Source organism: Perna viridis, chromosome 10 (assembly GCF_037379345.1).
Source record: "Perna viridis isolate PV_CMFRI_1.1 ecotype Kerala chromosome 10, ASM3737934v1, whole genome shotgun sequence".
Taxonomy (NCBI): domain Eukaryota; kingdom Metazoa; phylum Mollusca; class Bivalvia; order Mytilida; family Mytilidae; genus Perna; species Perna viridis.
The window spans coordinates 26,125,704-26,139,144 of record NC_142454.1 but is presented as its reverse complement, the minus strand read 5'-3'; the positions used below and the strand labels follow the sequence as shown (position 1 = coordinate 26,139,144).

Sequence of the window (13,441 nt, the reverse complement as noted above, 5' to 3'; positions counted from 1 at the left end):
GACTAGTAATTTTCTATTACCACTGGTCCGATTGGACTAGTAGAAAATAAATACCTCCATCTTTTTTGTTTATTCAAATTAGATCTTTTAGCTTTAATGTGCAGATAGTAATCAGCAATTTATTCTTATAAACAAACAATCATTGAGTTTTCACAAGATTTGTTCTGCAGAATAAATAAAATAATAAACCTCTCAATTTTTTTTTTTTGACTAGAGAAAGATTTTCATTTCGACTAGTTATTTAAAAAGTTTTTGGTGCAGACTGTGATAATTACCCTAACACTCTCTGTATCTGAGTTCCCATCACCTTCTAGTGTTAGGTACATCACACAACATGATGTTTCCTGGAGGTAGTCTAAATGGTGAGGATGACTATCACCAAACACAAGCTGTGACAGGTTCTCACCAGCCTTACGATGGCGAGGTGGGCGTGGGGAAGGTGTGGTCGTCAGTGGACGAGGAGAGGTCATAGCAAACTGTGGATTCACTGGAGGTGGCGGACTTGGCTTTGGTCCAACTACATTTGGTAACTGAAAGGATAGCTTAACCTGAAAAAAAAAATGACTATAAAAATCTATACAAAACTTATAAGCTGAAAAATTTTAAAATTAACTTAGGAGTCCAGAGTTTGATTATGGGGAAAATGTAAATTAATTTCAGGGTTGATAGAAAAAAGATAAATCAATGAAGTCGTTTATGACATTGACCTAGACAGAGAAATTGTATTTAGAGTTGGACACATTACAAACAACATAAGCTCTGTAGAGATTTTTATCAACAATTACCAAGAATAACAACTCATTCAATATTAGTTAATAATTATTAATAACATTATTAATGTTAAAATTCAAATATCAAGTTTCAATATTCAACGTTGTTTACTTTACTTACAACTTTACTAGAGAGTTTGTTACAGACAGGTTCCAAATTCTCCCAGTTGACAGGAACATCGTTTACAGCAACCATCATGTCACCTATAACATAAAATTTTATTCAGCACACTGTATTGAACGTATTTCATTGAAACCTGTCTAAACCGACCCCCTGTGGTCCAATTTAGACAGGTGTTTCAGTTAAACCAGGTTCAAAATATGTTTATATTGATATAAAGGGACTTTAAAAAGTGTCTGATTTAGACCAGGACCTAATCTCGACATTGATGATAAGGAGAAGTTCTAGTAAATTCTGTTTGAAAAATAACAATACTGACATTTTTGTCTACCTTATCTATTACAAAAACTTCTCCCTGTCAGAGACAAATAGGAGAAGTGACAGAGTTAGAAATAGTAGGCAGCCTGCCAGCCCGCCAGCCCGAGACTGGCTATTTTTCGGCAAGGCTGTCTAATTTTAACAAGAATTTACATAGCCATATAGTAAATATACTGGAAACTTGTATTCAGGACTGGCTAGAATTTGAATGAGTTTCCTACCCTGGAAGTGAGCAAAAACAAGGAGAAGTTTTTGCTCATTTCTCCCTCTGGTATAGACAGGTTTTTCAGATTATTCAGTGTTCAGTTTACACAGGTTTCAATGCGCCATTAGCTCTGAAATTTTGCAACATTTTTACTACTGTAAAAATGTGCCTTGGGTAAAATAACAAAACTCAAAGAAATAAATTTTCACTATTGATAAAGATAACTTAATCATCAATAAAATTAGAAATACATTTTTTGCAATCTCCACAATTTAATTATAAAAACAGAAGCCAAAAATAGATTTTTCACAGAAGAATCTGTTATATGCCAACATAAATTTTAACCAAGTCTGAATACAAGAAATGGCCATAGAAACTAATTTTACAGTGAAGACTGCATTTGGATCTAAAATTAAAAATCACATAAGTTTAAAATAAGCAATAATTTGTAAGCCTGAGGATGTTTCATATATTGTACATACAAATTGAGATTTAATTATAGCTTGGCAGAAATTTAGGCATGTTTAAGTGGACTTGTCAAAGCATTCATCTTTTAACATTTTTTTAAAGGAAAACAGCTCTAAAAACAGAATGCAATATGATCATATGGTATAACTATATAAATGTACCACTTGGTTATCTTACAAAAATGCCACTTACAAACCATCTTCCTCCTAATTGCTAATATACTAATACAAAAATAATGATAGAAAACAAGGATACCTACAAATATGGTATATGAATGGAAATCAACCAACCTTATAATGTACAGAGGACACAGCAGCATTTAACAACTCATAGATTCTGATTTACCAAAAATATGTTCTAATTTTAATAATTAAAGTGTAATGTTTATTTCTGTATTGTTTAATGGTAAATGTGTGTTATGACGTGTTTTGTAATATTTACAGCTCTCCAGTAATCATAAGTGTGAAAGGCTAATTGGATTATAAGATTAATCCAATCATTAATTAGGGGATACATGTAAGACTTATAAATCCTCAAATAGATAATTAGTTATTTTTCTGTGTGTAAAACAAATCATATAACATTTTAATCCAACTGATTTGTTTTTATTTAATTTCAGTTTTCAATAATCCCAAAAAGGAAACTAATTGAGTCTATTAGTCTATTTTCATATCTTTAAGACTTATATATACACTGTACATGTAGGTGTCCAAATCAGTTCACAGATCAAAAAGCCTCAAGAATAAACTGACTAAATCCAAGAGTATATACATCCACCATGCATGAACCATATACATGTACAATGTTCATGTACCAGAACAAGTACAAGTTAAATAAATCTTAGAACATGCATGATAGGTTGAAAATAGTTTTATGGTCATTTTGGCTCAAGCACTTTGAATGTCTGGACTAATTCCTCATTGACTCAAAATAAAATGTTTTGAAACAAGAGGCTACCAGGAGCCTGAATCACTCACCTTATTAAAGTTTGTCTTTCAAGGGCAATAAATTTAACAAGGAGTTGTCCAACAATTTGGACTCAAGAAGACTTTGGTAGGACTATCATAAGGATCATTTCAGTGATAGAAGGTTTCTTTCCGTTATAGTTTTAAAGATATTGGCTGAAAACTGTAAAAAAAACTGTCATTTTTCATCTTTCAAGGGCAACAAAAAACTCTTAAAGGAGTCACCTGACAACTTTGATTCCTGATGACTTGTGAAGGCCTTATAATAAGGGTCATTTCAGCTATAGATATAATTTTGCTAAACCTAACAGTTTTGGAGATACTTGTGAAAAACTATTGTCTGACCCTATGTTCTATTTTTAGTAACAGCAGCCATGTTTTTTGACAGATCAAAAATCCCCACATCAGTTCTATGCACAATACCCCAAGAAACATTCATACCAAGTTTGGTTCCAATTGGTCAGGTGGTGTCAGAGGAGAAGATTTTTGAAAGAAATATCATTCAAAATAGCAAAAAACGTTGAAAAAGAGCAATAGCTCCAACTTGGCTTAACACTTTTACCCTAACGGTTTTGGAGATATATGCGAAAAACTACTGTCTGACCCCTATGTTCTATTTTTAGTAATGCGGCCATGTTTTTCTACAGATAAAAAATCCCCACCACTGTTCTATGCACAATAATCCAAGGAACATTCATACCAAGTTTGGTTCCAATTGGTCAGGTGGTGTAAGAGGAGAAGATTTTTGAAAGAAATAACATTCAAAATAGCAAAAAAACATCAAAAAAGGGCAATAACTCCAACATGGCTTAACATATCAAAATGAAAATTTGACCACAGATAGATGTCATCATGCTGAACACTTATCCTTAATGTCAGAATTTGGCTAAACCTAACAGTTTTGGAGATATATGCGAAAAACTACTGTCTGACCCCTATGTTCTATTTTCAGTAACAGCGGCCATGTTTTTCGGTGGATCAAAAATCCCCAGATCAGTTCTATGCAGGATACCCCAAGGAACATTCATACTAAGTTTGGTTCCAATTGGTCAAGTGGTGTCAGGAGAAGAGTTTTGAAAAATTGTTAATGATGACGATGACGACAGACGCCAAGTGACGGCAATAGCTCATATGGCCTTCAGCCAGGTGAGCTAACAATAAAATAATTTCCATAGTACCCACTGTATGTGAAACAGAATACTGAGGATTTATTCCTGGGTAATGCACATGGCAGAGTTTCTTGGCACATGGCTTCCAACCTTCCTATTTCATTTTTTCTTGGTTTTAAGTATTTCTTAGTGACTTTATATTTTCCATGTTTTTAGATCTTGATCTTCCAATGTATTATGTTATAATGCTGCTGATGAGATGTGTACAGCATAACAAAATATACATGTAAAATATTCATATTAGATTAATACATGTATTTTTAATGTTTTAAGATCCGCAAACCAACTCTTTGAACATGTAAGATATTCTAACTGTATAGAAGCAAATCATGTCTGGTACCAGGGCCTAATCTAGACATCAATGACAAGGAGAAATTTGAGTAAATTACATGTATGTTTGAAAAATCTTTTACAAAAACTTCTCCCCATCAAAGACAAATGGGACTAGTGAGCACAAACAAGGAAATTTTGCTCATTTCTTCCTCTAGATTTGGCCCTGGTCTGATACAAACCTACATGTACTGTATGTCAAATAATTACCTCTGTGAATTTGCTGTGATCTGCCTGCGGGACTTGACATAGACACATGTTGTACCAGTAACTTCCTTTCTTTATACGTCATTTCACCAGAGTTCCGGGACTGCCGATGGTTGTAATGATACAATGTAATACCAAACAGTTTATCACATAAAGCAATTCCAGTCAAATTTTCACCATTTCTACAACTGTAAGAATTAGGTGTAATATACACATGCTTAATTTTGACGGGTTTAGCCGGTGAACTATCGACTGATGACCTATCAACACTGACATCACTGTGTTTATCATAAAAATCACTATCATATGCATGGTTGTTAACATAACTATTGTTTACATTCCTGTTTATCAAATTGTGGTTTATATCATCATTGCGTCCATCATTTAAAGGGGGAGAACTCTCTGAATAACCACTGGACCTGGAGCTATTGTGGTCTTCCTTTGGATTCCCATAGGAGTTATGGCTGTATTTGTTTTGTCTAAACTTTTCTTGAAAATTTTCAGACTCTCTAGCAGTGCTGAATGCATAGTTTCTATTATCAAAGCCCAGCTCATTCTGTTGGGCATCACTGTGTGGGGATGTCCTATATCTGTCTGTATTGAGTGGTGTAAGGTGTCTTTCTCTATAACCTGGGATAGGTGACTCCTTTTGATAGTTTTTGTCAACTGAAGAATTTCCTGATTGACTATTAACTTGGACATAGAACAAATCTCCTTGTTTCTGTACATATGGAGTCCAATTTTCTTTCACATTACTGAAAAAGAAGTATAATGTAAACCAAACATTTGTGAAGAGTCTCTAAAAAGACATACTACATGTATATGTCGGACTTGTGGAAATAAATGTAAATATCACTTGAGATACAACCGCTTATTTAAGTTATTATTCAGTTTAAACAAAAATCATAAACTTGGCAAAGACTCATATGTTATTATGCCTGATTCTTACAAAGACTCATATGTTATTATACCTGATTCTTACAAAGACTTCTTTTAATTCTTGTAAAAAAATATCAGAAAATCTTAAATTAGTAAAAAAAAAGTACATGTGTCACAGATTTATTTTTGAACCATATGCATCTTTCAGATTTTCAAAAATTACATTGTATTGTAAACAGCTACTTTTTAATCAATTCCATTACAGAAAAATCTAAAGCAGATAGCTAAAACAAGTAACAGATAAAGGCGGTTCTTGGGATTGGATGACCTTTATGTTGGATAAATTTGGGCTATAATGAACAAACAATAACCCTTGAAACAACCTCCTTTTTTTATAAAGTTCAGGATCCACTCCTGTTAAAGAACCATTTGAGTCAAAGTACAGACCCTGCTTTGTACTAGTCTGACATGAGTCACATCTTTATTGTGCTACCGGACAGAAGTTACTGCACCATTTACACATATTCAGACTTCAGGCAAAGCATTGGGGAACCCAATACATTGTACCAATACTACCAATTCTCAAGTCTACGGTGCTGACCTCCAACACTCCCAGTGAGCACACTACACAAAGACAATCAGGGCTGTTCAATGAACACAGTGATTCATGTAAGTGTACATCAAACTTATGAGGACACTTCAGTGCTGAAAATCCCCATCAATCACTTTATTAAACCAAAACAAAAATAAATAGACTGTTTTCCTGCTACCAGCAAGAAAGAAATAGGGTACGTAAGTGCATGTATGTAGGGAAATTATTTTATTTTTCAAAAACATATTTACATTGAGTCAGTTGGGAAACAATATAGACATTAAAACAGTGCTTGAACCTAAGTGGTCATAAAATGTTTAGGGTAGGCACAAAAAAGTAGGGTAGATAGGGTAGCAGGAAAGAGAGATGTTATTTTTTTTTTTGGCCTAATGAAACTTCTAGTAAAGTGAACCTTTCCCAAAAAGAATGTGCTACATGTAAGTGTGAACTGTGTATATATACTTGTATATATATCGTAATTCATTCAATACATATGAATATTTGATTTTAGAAGCTCATAGTAAATACTGGTTACAGAATCAGTTCAAATCAATATTTATTATTGGAAATCTTTAACCGGTTTGTTATTTAAGTTTGTTATTTAATATCTAGGTTAAAATTGAACTCCTTGCCAGAACCTTTAAATTTTTGAAGTTTCAAGTACCATTCTGTTGAAGAATCAGGCAATGGGTGGCTACTTAGTATTCAATAATCTAGAAAACAACTGAAAAGCTATTTTAATTTACCCTGAAGCATCTGTGATGTAGATCTTTTTTTACTGCTTATATAAGGAAAAATTTTCTGTGGGGTTTTCTACACCATGAATCACCTGTACTACAGGCAGAGTATGAATTTTATATGGACTGGTACTTAATATCTTAAAAAGGTAAACTTTACAAATACTTTGATGGTTATTTCTGGAGGTTATGAGGTATAAACACTTTTATTGTACAATAAAATCTGTCTTCTTTCTTCATGTGCAACCCTTTACACACATTTTGCCTGATTCTTAGACAGAGTAGTACTTAATTATCTATAGATGATAGTCTATTTGGACTCTAGTACACAGGAAAAAATATATGTATATGTACATGTATAGGACCGAAATAGAAAAATATTATATGAAAACCTGATATGCTAAGGCCCTTGGAAGACAAATATGTATAATATGATTTATGTTACATGTAACTTGTTTTCAATAAATTAATTTGTTTGTCCAAAACATGTTTTCATGGGGTCCTAATCATATGAAAAACATATAACAAACGTGTGTTTAAATTTTTCAAAAAACAAGAAAATATTTGATATGCTGGTACCCGTAGACTACAATATGTACTATACTCAACACTATTTTGAAGTAAAACAAAAAAACATAACCATAATACATGAACTGTAAAAGTACTTTAATTTGTGGAAAACCAATTTTCTTGGGTACCAATATTTGTGGTGGATATTAATATTCATGGCAGATACCAATATTCATGGATACCAGTATTCCTAAATACCAATATCCGTGGATACCAATATTTGTGGATTAGGAAAGAAACACAAGTTCCTGGATTCTTAAATTTGTAGTTTTGATGTTTTCAGTATACACATCAACGGAATTCTCCTTTCTCATAGGAACCAAATTTCGTGGGTTGGCCTCCCAACACAAAAATTGGTACTCAACAAACAACAGTACTTTCAAAGTATTTGTTTTGTATTATTTACACAAGAATTAGGCCAATGGGAACGTTCTAAAAAAAAAAAAGGCATAAACTTCTCAAAAACAGAAATCAACATGCCCAACAATCCCAAGTCCAAATTGTTGCAGGTGATTGGAAATAGAAATTCTAAAGACACGCACGAGTTCAGTAGTTGAAAGCCTCATCAGCTGGATAATTATTTCCCTACTGGTTGAATTCAAGCATATTACACTAATGACTTATCCAGCAGCGTGCTAAATAGTTTTGGCCATCAGAAAACTGTTTTGAATGACCAAATCTTCAGCAAAATTATATGTCTCAATAGAGCTGTGACAACATAGTCATGTATACGGGTCAGCAAAGTACCCAAATGTTGGAATTTTTTCGGCCATTGTTGTTTTTGACTTACTGATCTCTTTTTCATATTCAAGTAAGGATTATTTGTCCCAATGACCAGATACAGTAATGCATATAAAGTATACTATATTGTATCATATTGAAAATATAAGTAAATTATTGTAAAGGAATGTCAGATTAGGTTTACAGTGATTTGGAGTGCGCCATTTTTCAACATTCTAATTTTTAATGGAACATTTTCAGCTGGCATCCTTAAAATCCCTATCACTGTCAGATACAGATAATGTATTGCATCAACCAATCACCATGCAGGAGTGTGGTGTAAAGATAGTTTAGTGTAATACATGTACTTTTTACGATGAACTGCCATTACTGCGTCAGATCTTCCCTCCACAGTTTTATCTAAAAATCAGATGAAATCAAGCACAATGTTACATACATTGTATAAACACTGACAAAAAAGGACATATTATGGCAATACAATGAATTTTGTTGTTAGGGGAATTGGATTCTCATTATTTATTTACCTTCATGAACCTGGATTTTTAAAAAAAATTTGCTGATACACTTTAAGCTTTGGTCAAATGACTAACTAATTTTTTTCACAAACAGATTTCAGATTTTTCTGATTTTTTTCTGATTTTATTATATACACTCAGACACATACATAAATCTTTTACATGAGGTCAATCAGTATTACATAAAGAAAACGACACAGAAATGAGCAATAAAAAATACAGATACTTATAGAGAGCAAAATGTGACAAATCTATCATAGCATAGCAGATTTTTTTTTTAATGAACTTTAATCTTTTTAACACATTCAAATTGCAAAAAGAGAGTAAACCACCCATTTTGTTGTGATTTAGATATTCATAATAATACCTTGCCAAATACTTTTGTCTTAGATTTTTTACAGGGACATGTTCACATATAAAAAATATGTAGAATTCATGACCAACATTCTCGATGCAAAAAGAGCATAATCTCTCAGGTCTTGCAATGTTATACAACCTTCCTTTTTCAATTGGTAAGTGTTGATTAAAAGTGCATAATTTTGTGATCCAAATCCTGTAATACTTGGTAATTTGACTATACAGTTTTCAATACCAAAGGATGTCTTGAAAAACGAGTAGAATTCGCCTCTGGATGAACCAGAAATAAGGCTATACCAAGATTGAATAAACTGATCTTGCAAAACTTGCCTAATTAAGTTAACATTAATAATTGGAAATTGATTTACAAAAATTTCACTCATGCCTAAACCATCAAAAGTATTTTTTAAGTATTCATATCCATTTGAATTTGAATGCTTCAGTGCCATGCAGCTTAAGCATCGATCGACAGAGAGAATTACAAATAATTATGTCCTTGCTCTTAGATATAACATATATTCCAAATTTGATCCTAGCCATTTGAGATAAAATGACAAACTTAGTTATCTTCACTGTTAAAATCTTTGATACAAAAATATAATATAACTAGCAAGTTCTTTATGAAAAATGGTATTGCTCACCCAGATTTTACAGAAATATAATCTATAAAGCACATTCTTTCCACCAAAATCGTTCAGGTTTATTTATTAACTGCCCTCAAGGTAGATAATACTTATTACATGCGAAATCATACAGACTAATTATTTTCAATTAACTAACAATGTTGTTTAAATGATGTAAAAATAATATGTTCAAAATATCTTAAAAGAATTTTTGACATTAAAGTTTGTATGGCAAAGTTACAATTATGAAATCTAAAAAGCTTTTTTTCTAGAAAAGCAGAGCAGGCTTACCCTACCAGTGCACCTGGTCCATGCTCCCAGTTTTTAGTGGAGTCCAAGTTGCTCATTTGCTTTTGTTACTTTGTATGTATGATTTTAGTTACTTTATGTTCTTTGTTGTGTATGTCTGTTTTCCATGTCTGGTCTTTGTCCCTGGATTACATTCTTTTGATTACTGCTATAACCTTGGTTCCTTTGATTACTCTTTCAAGTTGAGATAATTGGCAGAAAAATGATCAACAGAAATATAATGGGAATTTTAGTTTTTTTAATATTACAGGAAAAAGAGCTCAGTGACCCTCCAATTTTCTTTTTGAAATATGAAAGAATGCAAGTTAATTATTCTTTATATAAACTTGAAAAGTTAACAGAATTGTTCAATTCGATTTAATTTCAAGAAAAAAAAGGGAACTTGCTTCTGATCAAAAAAAAAATTTAAGAAGAAGAAAAGCCTCTCTCCTGCATCAATTTTTTTTAAAAAGTGGCCTGAGAACCTAGGCATTTTATTGTATTGCCTTGGCAGTATTAACAATCTTGAAAATATCATTTATGTTATCAGAGGCCAATACTAAATACAACTGTGAAATGATGACATAAAATTGCCATTAACTCGACCTGGAGTTGAAATTGTGCTAAAAATAGAATTTCATGAGGCAACACATGGGAAATACTTATTTGAAAATATTTATATCTACACTGTGACAGATGCGTTTTTGTGTTTCTACAAAGGGTGACAATGCAGAAAACATCATTTTTTTCAACATCAAAGACATTTAAAACTATGACAGGAATGTATAGAATATATGGTCCCTGATTAAGTATAAGAGCTAGTGTAAAAGGATTTCTGTTTTTGATGATTATTAAAGGCTGGGGAAATTTTTTGAATCAAATCTCAGGTACAAATGTATGCTATCTGGACGGATTGTCTGGAAAACATGCTTGCATGATAGTGGGAAAAAAAATAATGTGCTTCATTCTTATGCAATGTACATTTAAGTTTTATTTAATGTCTTTACACAGTATTGTAAATAACAGACAATACTGAACTATCTTCTTTATGTCAGATGCCAATACTACTTTAAAAAAATATACCATTAAACTGGTCCTCATTTTCTCAAACGAAAGTGAATAAAAAAGCATTCAAAATCCTGGAAAAAAACTCTGGATTGCAACATATACTATTTTATCATGAAAGAATACATATAAGAGCGTTGAATCAGTTCTAAACTAGAGGAAATTTTAGTTGACTGGCTGTGTTTACACTGATGAAAAAAGTAAAATGCCCCCAAATGCATCTAAATGGCAGAGACAAGTCTCAAATTTTAAAATGACAATACAGGATCTCCTTTATTGTGATCCCCCCAAAAAATCTCCAAGACAGTGGATTTAAGGAGCTTCCAGTAATAAATAATAAGCTAAGAAAGCGTAAATGGTTGTTATGAACTTGGTTCAGTATACTTATGTTGAATAAAACCATCAATATCAGGTTTCAGAAAGTAAAATCAGAGCTTAACAATAGTATCATGGCAGCTTCATTCTCGTAGGTTTGTAATTGCAATTGAGAACCACATCAGTTTCAGAAAACAAAAGCTTGCTTTGATAAATAAATACAAATCAAATCTTAGCTTTATGTCCAGGATAGGGATGGTCAAATGTTTACTTGCCTGGATATAGCTGAAATATTGCTGCTTGGGCGTTACACCCCAAGAATCAATCAATCAAATATTTACAAAAAATGATGTTATCAGCTTATCAATATCAGACAATTCGACCCAAAAACATTTTGGACCATGAGAACCCATAGTTCCTTATGAATGTTAGACATTTTTGCCCAAACATATTTCAGGCCATGACACATAAAGATAATGATGACCCTATATCATAACAAATATTAGGATTTAGAAAGTTAATTATAACAGGGCCCACAAAAATTACGAAAGGCGTTTGAATGAATGATTCTTCGGCAGTGTAGAAGGTTTCACCTTCCTCTTACTAAAAAAAGACACCATTAGTTCGCAAAATAATGCAATATGCTACTTAAACACTGATTTTTTCCTACAACAACCACTTACGCAGATTCAGTACATTTAAATTCATTGTACTGGAGTGACCCGTCTGAATTAGTAACGTCTACTTTGTCACTTTGTGACATTCCCCGTTTAAATGGAGTACTGGTTGTTGCAGCAGCATTCCGAGGATTGAAGAAGGGGCTACTCCTGTGAGAATGTGCCATACTGGAACAGTTTTTCTTTGTACACTACTAAGTTTTAGATGTTGATAAATTTTTATCCACCATTTTGTTTTCATCCGGGGTCTTGAATGTTAAGGCTGAGTTATTTAACTTAAACACAAAAGACTTCCAATAATTGACAGGTACTCGAAAGGGAAATTTATTAGGTAGATTAGATAAATAAAATACTTACTGTGTCGAATTTTATGAGAGAAATTGAACTGGATGTTGGTTATTAATCACATCATAAACATGGCGTATCAAAATCTGTATCACATGCCATATCAACCCTCGACCTATATCACTGATTTTGGCCTGAGTCTTGCTTTCAACATCTGGCAGATGAAATCGATGCGCTACTAACATAACTCCCGACCCAACCAGTGATTTTCTCATTTTCACCATATACATGTAAGCTTGCATTGATATATGTATGGACTTATTTCAGAATTAAAAAAAAAAACAAAAAAAAATTTAAGGATTCATTTAGAAAGGTTTAGGGAAGACTAAGCAAGGATGATGATTGAATATATACATTTTTTTTTGTTCCTTTCAATTTCATATCTTTTGACATCGTACATTTGTGCATTACTTGCAAAATAAGTGTATTCCTTTTTCGAAAATGTACTTGACATTTTAGAACTATATTGTGTCGATTTTAAAGCTCATTAGAACTTGTGTTGTAATATGCTTTAATTATACATATGAATGTACCGACTTTAAATAAAGCGTTTGAACTTTGTTGTGTAACGCAACAGTTCGTCAATCGAGTGAGTCCGAAATGGTACATGTACGAATTACTCAAGCGGAGTTGCGCTATGCTCTTAAATCGGATGACTTCGTAACCGATATGACCCAAATGTTTCTCAATCAAAACAACTCGGGGATTAGGAGTTTCTCAGTATATTACGTAAAGTTCAATGCTAACAGCCCACTTCATCTTTTAATATAAACTTTACGCTCTCATACAAGTAAAAAACACACTAAGAACACATCTACATGTATCTAAGGTATTAAAGAGTTACATTTTGATCTCGTATGATGGTTCAATAGCACATATCTGCAACTTTGGGTGGAGCAGTAATAATAATGCAAATCATATACGAATATACAGTACTGAAGTTACAAGTGCAAGAAGTCGTTTACAATATTAGCGACTTAAAAAAGGAAGAAAATAGAAGGTGTAAAATAGCACCATGTAGTATAGAATTTGTGACAGTATCATTCAATTCCAATCAGTGGTTTCACACGGACATAATCACTATTACTACTACGAGTCTCTATTAAAAATCTTGGATTTCTTCCACGAGTGTGAGAAATTCCGTCTTTTGACGAGTGGAGCGCAGCGGAACGAATGAAAAGAAG

General features: G+C 32.7%; 1 protein-coding gene across 4 annotated transcripts in view; it reads right to left on the bottom strand.

Moving 5' to 3' along the window:
- The window catches only part of LOC148605155 (protein inturned-like), a 46,952-nt gene that overhangs the window by 11,674 nt on the left and 21,837 nt on the right, over positions 1-13,441 (bottom strand). For 2 of the 4 annotated variants that reach the window (XM_088549689.1, XM_088549691.1), the window contains exons 3-5: positions 4,557-5,308; positions 892-974; positions 276-548 (exon numbers count right to left, since the gene is read on the bottom strand). In XM_088549689.1, the coding sequence (XP_088405815.1) occupies positions 276-548; positions 892-974; positions 4,557-5,308 (1,108 nt within the window). Of the gene's footprint in view, positions 1-275; positions 549-891; positions 975-4,556; positions 5,309-8,419; positions 8,462-11,918; positions 12,154-13,441 lie in introns of those variants that run through there. The other 2 variants (XM_088549688.1, XM_088549692.1) reach the window with 2 other exon arrangements.